The sequence below is a fragment of the Arvicola amphibius genome, chromosome 9 (assembly GCF_903992535.2).
Source record: "Arvicola amphibius chromosome 9, mArvAmp1.2, whole genome shotgun sequence".
In the NCBI taxonomy this organism is placed as follows: Eukaryota; Metazoa; Chordata; class Mammalia; order Rodentia; family Cricetidae; genus Arvicola; species Arvicola amphibius.
The window spans coordinates 19,383,213-19,400,350 of record NC_052055.2 but is presented as its reverse complement, the minus strand read 5'-3'; the positions used below and the strand labels follow the sequence as shown (position 1 = coordinate 19,400,350).

The 17,138-nt window shown below is 46.8% G+C and overlaps 1 protein-coding gene across 1 annotated transcript in view; it reads left to right on the top strand.

Moving 5' to 3' along the window:
- The first annotated feature begins 2,800 nt into the window (after positions 1-2,800).
- Fbxo32 (F-box protein 32) overlaps positions 2,801-17,138 on the top strand; it is a 37,822-nt gene continuing 23,484 nt past the window's right edge. Inside the window, exons 1-4 of the mRNA XM_038342453.1 lie at positions 2,801-3,494; positions 9,952-10,061; positions 11,006-11,055; positions 11,977-12,069. Of these exons, the coding sequence (XP_038198381.1) occupies positions 3,379-3,494; positions 9,952-10,061; positions 11,006-11,055; positions 11,977-12,069 (369 nt within the window). The 5' untranslated portion in view covers positions 2,801-3,378. The remainder of the gene's footprint in view (positions 3,495-9,951; positions 10,062-11,005; positions 11,056-11,976; positions 12,070-17,138) is intronic.

Genomic DNA, 17,138 nt, shown 5'->3' with positions numbered 1-17,138 from the left:
GTAGGGAAGCAGTCTCAACTGTAGTCATTCCAGGGGAGGAAGTTGTGGTTGATAGTTTTATACACACTGGTCAGTCATTTGTAAATACTCATACTTGGGCCATAGTGTTATGTGACAAAACTTTTGGGGGAGGGAGACACTACACACATGTCTAGAGAGGGAGCCCATGACAGAACAAAGTATGGATACCACCAAAGGCCAGCTTGGTAAACCAATGAGTGTCACTGGGATGACTTGCAGGAATATGGGTGAGAGGTTAGTTCCAGGAGCAGGAATGACTCACAGACAGCTGCATCACCAGGTCCACCCCAGCATGGGTGACAGGGAACAAAGATGGGGACTTCGAGCACACTGCACAGACTGCAGACTGCGCAGCAGGTTGGAAAGTGTCCTTTCCAAGTTCCTCCGCTCTAAACCTCTTCCAGGCTGCTCAGTGGTCTCTGCTGCTCCCGGGCGTCCTGTCTGATCTGAGTCGTTTCTGTCGCTTGGCTTGGTTGAGTCTCCTGCTCATACCGTGACTCTCAGCAGTCTTTATTGCTTACTCTGGCAGGGAGGGGCCTAGTGAACTGGACAGTTTCAGGGACTTCAAGAAGCTATTTTGAATTATTGACCTACTTGCTTTTGAAGAGCTTACCTGCAGTATGGAATGTTTCAGTCTTGGAGGAAACTCTGACAGGACACATAGGAAGAAACTGCCAATTTCCTGAGCCTAACCTGGAGAAGGTTTTATCACTCCCATTGGTCCAATGCACTGGAGCCCTTGACATAGTGGTAAGCACACTAGTGATACATGTTTAGGATTTCAACTGTTATTTACATATCCACCCAAGGCTTTCTCCACCCCCCTGCAAGGGGCCAGGTCAAGCGCGTGGATACGTACCACTATTATAGAGAGGGAAGAAATGGCAATGGCACTTAAAACCCCAACTACTTGTGCTCTCCAAACAGTCCGAAAGGCAGGCATCCCTCGCACCATTGTCTTGAGTAAGTGGAACCTTTTGCTGTTCACCCAGCAAAGTGTAAAGCTGTCTTAGCAAACTTAGAATTCAAATCCTTGGCTTTCCAGACCTCTGCGGCTTCTTCCTGGAAGTAGCCCCCCTGCATCTTCAACAGTCACAGCCCTTGTGTTTCCATGCCCGCATGGGCTCTCCTCCAAGAAAGCCCAGACCTCATCTCTTAGCCCATCACTGCTTAGCATTTGTTTGGGATCTTCTGCGAGGCTTTTACAAGCCACTTTTACTATCGCCGCACTAATAAATTATTTATGGTGGGAAACCAAAATCAGAAAATCCTGGCTACTTGAAGACAAACTTTATTAAAAACATCTCCTTCCCCCTTGCAACACGGGGCCCACTTAGGCACACTCAGTTCCTGGGCTTTACCCAGCTTCAGTGCACAGAGGAAGAGACACTGCCCATGGCTACAGAGGCAGGGGTGTGGAAGAAGAGTGCGGGAAGCTCATTCTCTAGCAAGGGGTTTTTTTTACTGCTCCTGCCTGGTGCCACCGCAGGCACCAGATGAATGTAACCTTAGGGGTCTAACTAGCAAGGCCGGTGACTGAAATAGGAAGCCACCCCACCCTGGTGCAATAGTCACTTGTTCACACAAGAATGGACTGTGGAGAGGCTGCGGAGATGACTTGGTAGGGAGACGTCTCGGTGAGAAGGTCTTGATGAGCAATCATAAGGACCTGAGTTCAGATCCCCAGCCCCCATGTTAAAAAAACAAAACAATGCACTATGCCTTTATCCTAGTGCTGGAAGACAAAACCAGGAGAATCCAGAGGTTCACTTGCCTACCAGTCTAGCCAATAGATGAGCCCCAGCTTCAGCGAGTAGGTCCCAAAAATAAGGCCCAAAGTGATAGAAGATACCTGATACTAACTTCTGGCCTCCGCGCGCGCGCGCGCGCGCACACACACACACACCCACACACACACACGGGTGGGGGAGGAGAGGGAGAATGGTTATGAGCAGCCAATTCTGGACCTGGTAGCAAGACACTGGGCTGAGATGTCTCTGGAATAAAAGGGAGTTTATACTCTGCAGAAAGAAGAAGATTACCCTGAGTTGAGAAGAAAGTAGACATAAGACCCTGGGTAGTCTTAACCGTCTCTGAGGACCCATCAGCCTTTCACCTGAAAACCACGATGACACCAGACAGGTCCCACGTGAAATCCAGGAGAGGACTTTACTGCTAGAGGCCAAAAGACACTGAGAACTGAGCCGCAGAAAGGGCAAGAGAGGAGGGCTCTAAAGATTCCACGGGATAAGCAGCCCTGGGGCACGAGAGCCGGTACAGTGAGCATAGCCAGAGACTTTTTCTGACGCTACGGCACTAGCAGCGTTGTTCTGACCAGGTGCCTCGGTCGCCAACTCGCTGTTCGCTCAGGGTTCCCGGAGTGGGACCCAGGATTGTCTCAGCTCTTTACTTCCACGCCTTGGGGTCCAGACGCTGCAGGGCCCCCTCTTCTTTTCCCTACCTTTTGCCACTGGGGGCGGGGATGGGGGCGGGGAGTCGAGCCTGACAGCACACGCATCAATGACAGCTTTCAGGCGGAAGGGGTGGGGGCTGTCCCTCCCCACTTCTGCCGCACCGGGTCCCCTCCTCCCCTTAGCACACCCTGGCGCCTGGAGTTGGTACTGGCAGTCAGAGGTCCAAAGACTGCGCCCCTACCCCGCCCCTGACATTCTGGCCTCTCCTAGGCTGATCTGCCTACGGACGTTCCCAGACACCTAGAGACTGATGGTTCCCAAACCTCTGATCTGGCTTCCTAGCTGCATCTGGCTTGTCCGAAAGCCCGGGGGAGGACGAAGTGCTGAGTACAGGGCCGGGATATCGGTGGCAGCAGCTGGAAGGGGGGGGGGGGGGCGGGGAGAGAGTACAGAGGTGCCAGGGGACCGAGGGACAGCGAGACATCTGGCCTGACCACGCGGCTTCAAATTTCCACGGGCTCAAGGTTGTGCAACCGCGAGCCGAGCGAGAGCCGCGGGCGCCTCGGAAAACAAGGCGAGCCCATAAACAAAGCCACGTGGCCTCGGGGCCCGGTGGGGGGGCCGGGCTAAGAGCAGGCGGCTCTTCCGGCAACAAAGAGCCGGGGCAGAGGCCCGGGATAAATACTGCGCCCCGGCAGCCGCGCAGCATTCCCGGAGTCCGACGCGGTACGAGACCCTTCCCAGCGCCTGCGCCCTCCGGGAGTCCAGGGACCCCCGCGCCCACCCCAGACCTGCAGTCCTCCACACCAGTTCCCCACACTTGTCCCAGTCGCCGCCTGAGTTCCCCCAGCATCTTTCCAGCGCGGCGCATCCCCGGAGCCAGCCAGGCCGGTCCCCGGCTATCAATCCATCCTGCCCGTCGGTCGCGTCCGCACTCGGTGCCATGCCGTTCCTTGGGCAGGACTGGCGGTCCCCGGGCCAGAGCTGGGTGAAGACAGCCGACGGCTGGAAGCGCTTCCTGGATGAGAAAAGCGGCAGCTTCGTGAGCGACCTCAGCAGGTGAGGACAGTCTCCAACTTCCAGCCCCACAAAACCGACCTTAGCTGATCTGGGGGTGGGAGCGCAGGAGCAGATGAAAGAAGGCAAGCAGGGTTGGGCCAGGACAAAGAGGGGGCCTCCAGTTGAGGAGGCAGGAGTGAGATGCCCGGATTTCTACAAAGGTCGCCAGAACATCAAAGTAGTTAATTTGGTGTCTCTTACTGACCAAGGTCAGTGTCTCCCAGAGAAAAAGATTCCATACAGAACCCGGGATTCCTAAGTCTGGCAGCTGGGGATCATGTCCCTAAACACTTCTTGAACCCAAGCGCACAACTCAGGAACTCTGCCTTTAGACCCTGGAATTGAAGTTACTGCTTTAAGTGGACGCTAGCGAGTTGGCTGTGTGCCTTTCCCTGCCGTGTGACTGGACCCAAGGAGAACAAGCACGGTAGTCACGAGCCACCGGATGATGGGTCTAGTCGTGGGCCCTGCCCTGAGTGCACAAAGGCTCTTCCCACACACAATCGACTGCTGAGTGGGCCGAGGGGAAAAAAAAAAAAAAAAAAAAAAAAAGAGTAACTGGGAGGGGCAGCCAATGGGCCCTGGGACAGCAGCCTTCCTGGGCAGACTTGCGGAGTGGGTGGTAGTGGTAACGCTTAAGGGCTAAAGGGGGGTGGAGGGAGGGATGAAACACGCACGCATGCACAACGCTCAGCTTCAGGAAGGACCAGGCACTTGCACTTGCTTCCTCCGTGGCCCTTTCCTGTCAGTCTCTGCACAATGAGCACACTCCCATCCCTAGCGGTGCCTGCCAGCTGCAGAAAGACCACCCAGACTTGACATCTCACCTGAGCTCTGTCGCCTGGTGGAAAATCTGAGGTCGGTGGGAACGAGTGCCTACTCATAAATTACGAGGTTGAGAATCAACCCCCAACCGGAGCAGCTGACTGCCTGAGATACCCGAGGAACATGCTAAAAGTGTGTTCAGAGGGGGCTGGTGCAGTTGAGGTCACCCTTGGGTGCCTTCCCCTCCCACTAGCCTTTGATTAACACCCACACACACCCCTGCATCCTTAAACGGACTTAACAGAGTTATGTGAGCTTGCCAGGTCCCACCGAGTGAGGTTTGATGGTTGTTTAAAGAGAGGTTTGGCAATTATCAAGAAACTGTTGTTGTATGGGCAGCTTAACCTCCAAGGTCTCCAATTTAATTGTGATTCGTAATGCTTAAATTCCCTTTGTCTCTTAATGAGGTGAAACGAACCATTGAACTCAGGGCCTTTCAGGAGAACCCAATATATTAATTAGCCTTTGTGTTAGGTCCTTTGAGGCAGCACCAGGGGGATTTAGAACACTGTAAAGAAATTTTATTCGCAAAAGAATCGGATAAATTACCGACTGTTGTCACCTCACAGTTTTCCAGAGAATGATTTAACAGTTATACCTAGTACTTCTTCCTCAACTAAGGGAGCAGGGAGTAAACCAGAAGCTTTCTCCTCCTTGAAACCATCCACCTTAGGAGCCAGAATTTAATATCTCAGATCTTGGTTTCTGTATAAAAAGCTCAGCTTCGTCCCAGCGAGATGCTGCAGGGGCCCAGCCAGCTGCATCACAGTGACTTGCCCCAATAAAACAGGACAAATAGCCCACTGTGTTCAGCGGGTCCAGATCTAAAGTGGAGAGACCGCAGTCCATCTGGATACTCACTCCGTTCTTGCTCTCTCTACGAGATAGACTACAGAAATAGTGACACCCCACTCTTCCTATTGCAAAAGACCTGGAGATTAGATAAACTTGCCCCTGAAGTTTGAAGGAGGCTGGGACTCTTCCTGACCCTGTTTTCTGGCCTATCACACCTGTGAATTGAAGCTGTTGTCCTCTCTGTCATCATTGTCTCAGCAGTGACCAACACAGTGACCACCTGCAGTCCTCTGCTGAGTCACACTTGAGGACTGATTTGGTCCTCTGCCCCTCAGAAGAGCAGCTGGCTGTTTACGGGTATTTTTCCCCCAGCAACTGTAAACAATCCCCTCCTTCCTTAGCCCAAGAGTCTGCCAACTTCTTAAAAGCAGTGGCCTTCTGAGGTCTGGCTTTGTGATCTCAAATATCCCACTGTTTCCCGGCTTGGCTTCCCTGTGATGTAAGGTTTGGGCCCTGTGCCTGGCTGCACAGGTGAGCTTGAATGTCCTCTCTTGTTCTCGGAAAACAAAAGGTGGGGCCCTTGTAAGAGAAGGTGAGTAACTGTATGCTGAACTACCAAGGGGCAGGCCACTTCTCTAATTCCATAGGCCGTCCTGAGAGTCACCTGAGAGGAATAAAGGCATGCTTTGGGGTTATTGTTTAGTGTGAACCCTGACTTGCCTACGCAGTACACCTGTTCTAGACTCTGCTGGCCATTGTCCCTGTGGTCCATGGCCCTGTCCTCCAACAGCCAAATGCTATAGTCTCAAAGCGGTCAGATGCCTCCTGAGATCACCAACTTTAGATAAGCTTAAAGCTGGCCCCTTAAATTGTGTACCGATAAGCTAAGGGAGCGATGGCAAGTGCGGCAGATGAGAATTTCAAGGCAGGAACATTGTATGAGCTGGAGTGATCCAAGAATGCTTCAAGGAAGTGGTGGCTGAGATGGCCCACACTGCCTCTTCCCCAGCCACCCCTGCCGCACCCCAACCCCAAGATGAGTAATCTCAAGTCTCTTCTCCAAGCCTGGACTTCTGTAGTTAAAAGCCCATTCCAGTGATACAAACTGTGGGTTGCTAAGGCTGGCCCAGGAAGGAGGAAGTTGCTCTTTATGCCTTGAATAAAAATAATAGTAGAGATATTTTTATGAGCACTTGCTCTGTGCGAGGCAGTATTGTAAAAAGCTCTGTGCGCTAGCCTGTGTCTCCAAAGCAATCCAGGAAGTAGTCCTTTGAAGTTTGGCAACCTGGATATGACTGTGTGCAAATAAACATCGAAACCTCGCTGGCCATAATCAAGACTATAGAACTACTTTGGGTCAGGACGTGGTTTTATTAAATGTTTATCTTAGTTACAGATGAAATAAATAAAGATCGTATTTCCTATCCCTGCCTTTATCTGCTGCCAAAATGGTCATATTTTGGAATCTTTTCTCCTTTTCTGCACTTGCCTTATAGTAGTTTCTATGTGTTTGTTGGTAATGTGGGTGCTGGGTGGAGGAGGGCTTTTGCCTTATTCTTGGCCTATGCCTGTAAACAGCAGGGTTAGTAACAAGTAGTTACAAAGTAACAACTCACTGACAAGTGTTGCCTTTGGTGAGGAAGGCAGGCTCCTTGAGATGGTTTACTTATTTTAAATATATTTTTTATATATGCTGTAATTTGCAAACGGTAGTCATTGTGTTGTTAAACATTTGAGTTGTAATTTTCCATTGATTTTGCATTTCCTGGAAATAGACATAACTGAAGTCTCAAAATAGCCACTGAATAGATTATTGCTTGAGAGAAAACATAAGCGGACAACACAAATGAATTCACAACCTTGCTTCCAAGCCCAGCCTCCAGCATTTAAACCCTAATACAAAATGAGATGTATAGGGGGGTTTCCCCTGTGGTTGGTTAAAACTCCTCTATACTCTGCATCGAGAGAGCATCATCAGTGGTGTGAAATTCTTCTCCATGTGGCTTTGGAAAGGCATCACTCCAGCTTAAAGTGGCTCATTGTAGCATCTGTGAAGAAAACCAGTGCTGAATTCCCTCGAATCCTGTCCACTAGAAAAGCCTAAGATGAGGTGCGATAGGTGGTTAAACATTGTAGCGCCTGGTCGCTCTCTATGTGAAGCTGCTGCAGCCCCTTATATGTTTGACTTACAAGAAGATAGCTTTGTTTGTTGTTCCCTAGGTATGGAGTTTTTACTGTAGTTTGTAGGGCTGTGGGGCTCTGTGTGTGTTTCTTTAAAAATAAGCCTTCCCGTGGTATTTTTGCCCACAAATGTTCTAGCTTTGTTTTCTGAAGCTTTGGGACATCACAGACCACTCAAGTGACTCTCCATTCTTTCCTCTTCCTCGGTCGGCTTTGATTGGCATTCTTTAGGTCAGCCTCCGAGTCTCAGAGTTCTGGTCTCCGTTCCGTTCCTTTCTTCCTGCTGTGAGCAGAACATCGCCTCATCAGTGACTCTGTCCCCTGTACCCCCAAAGCCATGCAGACAAGACAAACACACACTCTGGAGCTGTACAAAGCCTGACCCAAAACATTCACCCTTGGCTCACGCGGACAAGTGGCTCTGAGAGAGGTCATCTCTGCAACACACATTCTGAAGCCTAAAAATATCCTGTTTCCCTGAATGAAAAAGAGAAGGCGAAAGACATCAGGGAACTCAATAAATGGTTGACTGGTGGCCTGTCAGGTTTTTCCCTGCAGGTTCTGAAATCAGCACAGAGTACCTAGCTGGTGATGTCAGCATTTTAGTAAGCTACTAAGACAAGTTCTACTTATTGAGACAGTAATTGCAATGAAAGAATGCTGGACACTTTGTGGCTTTCCTGTCCCTTCTGTCATTTACACAAAGCCAGAAATAGAGGAGAACATATAGGCTTCTATTCATCCCCCGAAGGAGATTTAAATCAAATCACATTTAAAATTCTGCAGTTAAAGGACTCTTCATATCTCAGTGGACATTCACACCTGATTTGTGCGGGTTGTTGTTATAAATCCTGCCTGCCTCTTTGGGAGTTGAAAGAAGCAGGGAGCCGGGTAGTGGTGGCGCACACCTTTAATCTCAGCACTCAGAAGGCAGAGGCAGGTGGATGTCTGAGTTCAAGGTTAGCATGGAATGCAGAGTGAGTTCCAAGACAAGGGGGCTACACAGGGAAAACCTGTCTCAAAAAAAAAAAAAACAAAACAAAACAAAAACAAAAAAGAGGCAGGGAACCCATCTTCTTGTTTAATTTTAGTATTTCTTCCCCCATCATTCTTGCAGAAAGTATTCAGGGATTTTCTTTAAATTGTGAGACAGTCCCCCTTACTCCCATGATACCTCAGTCTGCTGAAGAAAATAGGCACCTGGCCAAATATGGACCTACCCACCCTTTAGTGACCTATGAATTGGATAAGTGTGTTTGGTGTCTTTTCAGCCCCTCTAAGTTATGAATTATGCATTTTTCCTAGTTTCTGTTAGGACCCAACACTTTAACCTTAGATGCATTTTTCCTAGTTTCTGTTAGGATACTTTAACCTTTCAGCCTGAGGCCTAGAAACCCAAACAATGAGCATTGTATGCAAAATACCTGCTGGAAGGGGAGTTTGAAGCTCAGATCTTAGTAATAGTGATCATGTTTTAAAGGCAGCACAGTAACACTAGCTAAAGACGCTTGGTTATATGTTAAATGGGTGATTTGCATAATATGTGATTTATAGCCCAATAAAACTGTTTATAAAGAGAAGGGCAGGATGTGATAGCACATGCCTGCAGTCCCAGCGGTCTGTACACCCAGTACTCAGGAGGCTGAGACAGAGGAACGGTGCGTTCAAAACCAGTCTGTACTACATAGTCATTCAAGGCCAGCCTGAGCTACACGGTAAAATCTTGTCCTAAAAAGAAGAGAAAGGCCCAGTTCTTGGGAGGCAGAGGCAAGAGGATCTCACTCTATGAATTTGAGGCCAGCCTGGTCTACAGAGTGAGTTCCAGGACTGTTTCACAGAGAAACCCTGCCTCGAAAAACAAGACAAAACAAAAAAAGATATTGGGCATGGTGGCCCACACTTTTAATCACAGCACTGGGGAGACAGAGACTGGTGGAACTATAGGAGTTTGAGGTCAGCCTGATTTACATAGTGAGACCCTGTTTCAAAAAGAGAGAAGGGATTGAGGATTGGGAAGGAGGGAGGATGGTGGAAAGGGAAGGAAGGAGCCACGGCTGCTAGGAATAGATGCTCTGCCTCTTGCAAAGGCCTGCTTTGTCCAACACAATGATACTAGCCATCTCCCTCCCCGTGGGGCACTTTTGTTGAAAGTGATACAGTAACAGGCTGCGTCACTCTTAAAGAGTGTAGTGTTCTGTATCAAATTATAATGGAAGGCGCTGTTAGGGAGTTCAAAAGAAACACATGCCCCCATCCCTACCTTCTGCAGAGATGCTGATATTTTTACTAAAAGAAGTCTGTGATTGTGTCTGTGTGGCGGTGGTTCTCAACCTGTGGGTCACAACCCCTTTGGGGTCGAAGAACCCTTTCACAGGGGTCACATGTTGGATATTTACATTACAAATCATAGCAGTAGTAAAATTACAGTTATGAAGTAGAATAATTTTATGGGTGGGGGGTCTCTACAACATGAGGAACTGTATTAAAAGGTCCCGGCATTAGAAAGGTTGAGAACCACTGCTGTATGGACTCTTTTTTTTTTAATGATGATTTTATGGTTTTGTTTTGTCTGGGAAGCATGTGTAGGTGTGTTTTATAATCCAGTGAGTTATCTGTGGAAGTATGGCTATTCCATCTCTTTTCTCCTCCCTTACAGTTACTGCAGCAATGTGTACAATAAGGAGAATCTTTTCAACAGCCTGAACTATGATGTTGCAGCCAAGAAGAGAAAGAAGGACATTCTGAACAGCAAAACCAAAACTCAGTGTAAGCCATTTGTTCTGCATATAAGAAGAAAGGTGTCTGGGGACATAGTTCAGTTGGTAGAGTGGCTGCCTGGGATGCACAGAGTCCTGGGTTCAGTCCCTTAGTGCTGCATAATTAGGTGTAGTGACCCTGGGTGAAGGCCAGCCCAGCAGCAGGATCAGAAATTTCAGGCCACCATCTTTGCTACATAACATATCCAAAGCCAGCCTGGGGCCCCTTGAGACCCTGTGCCCAAAGAAAAGAAAAGGCTATTGGAAGATTCTTATGAATGGTTCTCAAAAACCACATTAGCGCCTCTCATATTCGAGAGCTCGCTTGATGCTTTCTCTATCACTAGTTGAGGTTTCTGGGATCTTTGCTTCTACAAAGTCAACTGTGCGTCTCACAAACGAAATTAGCATAGTCTTTACTGTTCAAAAGTCCTTGCCGGTTGAGCGTACCCTTGCTTGTCACTTACCTTTGACATTGGTAAGATAGCTGCAGGACAGGGCCACAGCTGAATCCATTCCAGCAGCGCTTTGATTTTCGGCTGGGTTTTGAGGCTTTAGAAATTGAATTGTGAGGCTAAGGACGTAGCTCAGTACTTGCCTCACTGCACAAGGGCCTGGATTCATCCTCAGTACCCAGTGAGGCAGAAGAGTTTGAGGCCAATGTAGGATGCATAGACTCTGTCTCAAAATGAAATAAATAAAAAGGGCAAAAGAGGAAAATGGGTATGTCCCTCTTGCATAAATCTGAAGTCACATGGTCTAGATACTTATGTGTTGGCAAAGGATATAAGGCTCTATTAAAATTGAACATTTTCATCCTCCTAGACTGTTGAAGTCTTTTGTGTCAAAACATTTTAAACTTTGGGATAAAAAAAAAAAACGAGTCATATTTAAAATCTTAGGCCTGCTACAGATTGTTCAGATACGTTTCTGTTTCGTTTTTGGCCTCTGTAGATTTTCATCAAGAAAAATGGATCTATGTTCACAAAGGAAGTACTAAAGAGGTGAGTGAGTACTCATCCACTTACTAAGGCGCCATGCTTAGTAATACTGCTCCCTCCTAAGAGAGCAATTGGGCCAAACCAGTCCTTTATGTCTAACAGGAGGTGGGAAGGGATCAGCTTTCTCGGTGTGGGAGGGGGGGTTGGGAGAGAGGGCGTTCTTCAGACTTGGATAGCAATTAGGTTTGAGAGGCCTAACCATTAAGTCCAACAGGTGTTTTCAGAGCCTGCTCTTTGTGCTGTTAGGTAGGTTCAGGTCCTTATACTAGCTGTCTTCTGTGGCACTGGAGAAAACAGGCAGTTTGGTCACTGGAACATGGGACAGCGTGAGTGATAATGTGACAGCATTCCTATTTCTTTCAGGGACCTTGGAAAACACCCTGTTTCTCTTATGGCATCAGCCCCAGAGAGGGTGGATCAGGGACAAACCCAAATCACCCAGGAACTTAGGACAGAGTGAGATGATATGCCAGAACTCTGTATTCCCGATTCTCCGTGCATAAACACTAAGCGTTCAGAACCTGATTTCTTCCTTACAAAGCAAAGCACGCCAGTGGGTACAGGGTGATGTCACCATGGGGGCAGGGAGAACCGATCACTTCTTAGTGTGAGAGACACTGTCATAGTCCCAAATGGCGTATCCTCCGTTCCTAGTGATGAGTTAGCACTCCCAGACTAGCGTATGTAGAGAGCTAGGCTGGTACTAGTCTGGAAAAGAGATAGTCCACAGGTAAGTCTCCAGCTGAAGTAGAGGTGGCTGCACTATCCAACTGTGTCTCCCGGAATTTGGATGCAGAAGGAAAGGCAAAACCCAGTCCTCTAAGATGGGCAGACAGCTGGTTCAGTAGAATCCCTCTGGAGGGCGCTGGAGAATAACCTGTGCATGGCAGGAGTAACGTGTGCCTCTGACTCACTCACATGCAGCGCCATGGTTACTGCACTCTGGGGGAGGCTTTCAACAGACTGGACTTCTCAACGGCCATCCTGGATTCCAGAAGATTCAACTACGTAGTAAGGGTAAGTCTCAAAAGCCCCAGATAATCCAGACTCTTGATTTGAATCGTTAACATTCAGATTGCCTGGGTGGTGATGCATGCCTTTAATCCCTCACTCAGGAGGCAGAGGCAGGTAGATCTCTGAGTTCAAGGCCAGCCTGGTCTACAGAGTGAGTTCCAAGACAGCCAGTGATACACAGAGAAACCCTGTCTCGAAAAACCAAAACACCACAAAAACATTCATGTTGTCCTAGTTTCTAGGGAGGGAGGGAGGGAGGGAGAATGAGGGGAGGGGAGGGAGAGAAAGGAGGGAGGGAGAAAGAGAGAGATTTTCATGACCCTGAGGGTTCAGGACAAGCAGAAAACAACTCTTTGCAACATGGCTTCCCCAACCCCCAGTACTTGAGGGTCTCGATGGTAGCTGTGGTGTTGTCTCTGAGATGGACCCCCACCCCCGGACATGCAGTGCCATAATCCCTCAGTGAATCTGTGAGTCAGTCCGTCACCCCAAGTGAAAATTCATTCCTGGTCCTCCCATACCTCCTCCCTGTCTCAATGGGAATGTGGAGCAGGCAACAACAGTAGTGAAGGACAGGTTCTCAGGAAATAAGCCCCAAATTAGGCTTGTGTGGAAGCCTGATTGTTCCCGCTCTCCTGCTTCAGCTGGCTCAGGGTCACATCAAGGCCTGCTTTACTGAGGCTACACAATGGTTGGGCTCAGAGCCCCTCAGTGTAGCCTTCCCAGGCCTCCCATCCCATACTGAGTCTCCGTCTACCTAAATCTGACACTGCCTTTGGGTCTATTTTTTGAAAAAAAAAATAATATTAGCAAAGTATTAATAATGAAGGAAGTAGCACTAGTGAGCCTAACATGACTTTGAAGCTGTGAGTCTGTTTGGGTGATTGTTTTACATGCGCACACGCACACATGTACACGTGCACACATGCACACTTCCTTGTGCATTTTTTTGTTGATGGTTCACCCCAGGAAGAAGCAGCTGTTTAGGTTTGGGGCTGTGAAGTTGGAGGGAATTTCCACCTGTGGGTGTTACTTGGTTAAGCGTTTGTTTTCTTTTTCTGGGTTCTCAGTGCCCCATCACAAGGTCAGATGACCACAGAAGCTCAGCCAGGGTGATGACATGCAAGCCCCCTTGAGGCCTGGTTCATTCACCTGTCATCTGGGGAGATACAAGCTGGCTGTGCAAAATGACTTGGCAAAAGCCCAGGCCTTCAAGCAGGTTGGAAGGCCTGAACTGAGCCCATGACGCATGAGCAGTTCTGTTCTCTTTCTGGCTGAAGCCCTTCTTCAGGCCAAGAGGGATAAAAATAAGAGCCCTTCTTGGGTAAAATGTTCCTGTCATTCTGCATGACTCTGCTGGTTTAGAGAGGTCACCTAGTCCTCACAATGCCTAAAGACTAGTCTGGCTGGTTGGAATTAGTCCCAGGAAGATCTGGAAACTTCTGTGGCTAAGAATATGAATAGTTTCCATCATCTGTGTTAGAGGAGACACTCAGATCTGATTACGTGTTACAAATCGATCATCAAAATGATCTGGTTTTAAACGGCGTTCCTTCCCCCTACTTTTCTTTTCAAAAAAAATAAAGCAGAGGACCCAGATTATAACACAGCTGCATAGATTTTTTTTTAACCTTTAATCTTTTCAGTGTTCCTATGAAATGTAGGTGCTTGGATTATTTCCGTGTAAACAAACAGTATGCCCAGGTGACCGATTTTTCTGAGGTCACAGGACTGTGGAAGGAACATAATGCAGATTTGAAAACTGGATGTTTTAAGAGCTCATGCTTGTGTCTGCTTCCCTGGTTCTTTGTAAGCAAGGGCTTAACATAAATGTCCTGAAAGTCAAGCTCCACTTGGTGTCCTCTTCCATAAAAGGGGTGTCTCTGGTTTCAAAGGGAAAGTGTGGAAACACGGTGATATTTTTGCATATGGGTGAATTCTGCAGATGAGAGCCAGCTATGCAGACTCAGCCACTAATATTTAATACTAATTAATATTAGTTATTCATATTAATTACTAAAATTGATTAATTATATTAAATTGGTTGATTATGTGCCATTAATTATTATTAATATTATTACATTAATACTGATTAATTAGTGGTTGCCTGTTTATCAAGACTACTGTTGAGTCCCCATAAAAGAGAGTTGGAGATTGGTAGCTAGGAGAATAGCAGCTTACTGCCTGGACACCAACGCCAGAGAATACAGCAAATCTCAGCATTGGTTGCATGTAGTCACTTAAGAAGCCAGTAGGTATAGGTCACCTGTCCCAAGAGCTTCTGAGTTATTTATTGCGGGTTGTGTGTAGGTATTGGCATTTTAAAAATATCTTCTAGGGAAAGCCCAGTGAGTTTTAGAGTCTGCAGACTAATTCAGGAATGTTTTTAGAGTCCAAATGTTGTATTTTACATAATGAACTTTAAAAAACAACAACAATACCCTTTTCCTTTATTTATTTATTTAGTTAGTTAGTTATTTAGTGTGTGTATGTGGAGGTCAGAGGACAGCTTTTTTTTTTTTTTTTTTGGTTTTTTGAGACAGGGTTTCTCTGCAGCTTTAGAGCCTGTCCTGGAGCTAGCTCTTGTAGACCAGGCTGGTCTCGAACTCACAGAGATCCGCCTGCCTCTGCCTCCCGAGTGCTGGGATTAAAGGCAGAGGACAGCTTTTAAGAGTTGGTTTTTCCCTTTCCACTGTGGGTTCCAGGAAAGAAAATGAAGTCACGGGGCTCAGTTAAGAGCCTTTACCCGTTAAGCCATCTTGTCAGCCCAAGAGCCACTTTTAAAAATATGGTGCCTCTGACAGGAGAAATAATAAAAGCCTCAGAAAACATTTTTTTAAAAATAGGTGTACTTTGATTCTGCATAATGAACTTTTAAACAAGATGCACAGCATCAAATTCTGGCTATGATTTCTGGAGTGTGTGTACTGTGGGCCACCTGTAATGCATCATGGGGAGAAGGGAGCCCCCCCCACTTTCCCGCTCAAGATCTAAACCCTATGTATTAGCTCTGATACCTTCCATAAATCCACTGCTTTGCTCCTCTAAACTGTGGAGCTGTGGAGATTATGCCTAAATCGGGGTATCTCTGTGAGAATGGAGAAATGCAATGTGAAGAAAAAGATAAAGGATACAGGAATGCTGCCTGTGAGTTTCTGGGATCTACATATGTGCAGCCATCTTTCCTGAGTGGTTAAGATGGGGAGTCTGGCTTTGCAGATGAGATACAATTAAAGATTTGCCTATCTGCAGTAGGACTTCTGAGGTGCTGAGAATAACTGAACATTTTAAAAGCTCCTTCCTCTGCAGTGAGGCTTGATGTTAGTAAATACCAACAGTTACCTAGCAACCCCTTTCCTCAGTGAGTCACTTAAGATGACTGTGTTATTAGAGATAGGAGGCGACTCACCAGGTAAAGGCATTTGCTACAGAAACCTGGTAAGTGGAATTCAGTTGCCTGGACCCACATGACAGAAGGAGAGACTGAATCTGTGATCATTCTTTGATCTCTATAAGTACAGTATGGTAAGCATGCCCCATGCCAGTTTACACACACACACAATCACACATCACACACACCACTATAAATTTAAAAAAAAAAGTTTAAAGAGATAAGAGAGACCCTGCCTCAAAGGAAGATAGAAGGAGAAAAAAGTTGTCCTGTACCCTCCATACATTTGCAGTGACATATGTGTACACTCACATCACATACACACAAAAGAAAAAATAAAGCCGGGCGGTGGTGGCACACACCTTTAATCCCAGCATTCCGGAGGCAGAGGCAGGCAGATCTCTGTGAATTCAAGGCCAGCCTGGTCTTCAAGAGCTAGTTCCAGGACAGGCCCCAAAAGCTACAGAGAAACCCTGTCTTGAAAAACCTAAATAAATAAATGCTTTTAAAGCAAAGCAAGATTATATATGTGTGTGTGTGTATGTATGTATATATGTATATATATATTATATATATATGTATATATATATATATATATATGATAAAACAGAACTGTCTCCAAGGCAGTTCATTATTCAAGCAGGGAAAAAAATCTGCATTATTGGGATAAAACAGAATTAAGTTAAAACTTTGTAGCACCAATAAAACATGGTCTAAGGCTGCAGATATGGCTCCATGGTAGGGCACTTGCCTAGTGTATGCGATACCCTGGGTTCTAGCCCCAGCCCTGAAAGAAAGGTTTTCTGTATATGCATATATGTATATTGTGTGTATTCATATTTATGTGAAGTAAATACGTAAGAGTGATAAACAGTAAATAGACATGACATCATCTGAGGGCAACAGTAGGAATAGGGCGTGCTCCTTGGGCCAGTCTGGTCTCCCTCTTGTGTTTGTATGCACCACAAGCCAAGAATGATTTGTATATTTTTCAAATATTTTACAAATTAAAGAAATATAATAATTGCCAGGCAGTGGTGGCACACACCTTTAATCCCAGCACTCAGGAGACAGAGACAGATGATCTCTATGAGTTCAAGGCCAACCTAGTCTGCAGAACAAATTTCAGGACTGGCTCCATAGCTACTAAGAAACCCTGTTTTGAAAAACCAGAAGGAAGGAAGGAAGAACCATAATAATTAGACCTTCAAATTATGCACAACCCAGGTATCGGTGTCCATGCAGCTTTGCTGGAGTCAGCTGTGCACATTGGTTACATGTCTGTGGCTCTTTCTGTGCTAAGTAGAAACTGGATTCACAGTTGAGTAACAATTCTTGTAGCCCGCAAGCCTGAAACATTTACTATCATTTAATTTTTTTCTGACCTCTACTGTTCCATCTAATTTGTGATTTGTCTATGTTGGTGATTTGGGAAATACGTGCTGCAGTCCCCTGAGCTATATCGCCACAATCCGGAGTTCCAGCGTGTCTGACGAGGTGCTAGCATGTAGAGGAGATGACCTATGAAGAATAGGTAGATAGCGTAGAGGAGGTAGCCTAAGTCTCAGGAGGTGGGATCATGTGAGCGGCTTATCCAGTAAAGACTACGCCAGGAAGGAGAAAGCGGGGCTTTTGAACAGGTCTTGAGATGCAATAAAACTCAGTGAGACTAGAGAAGGCA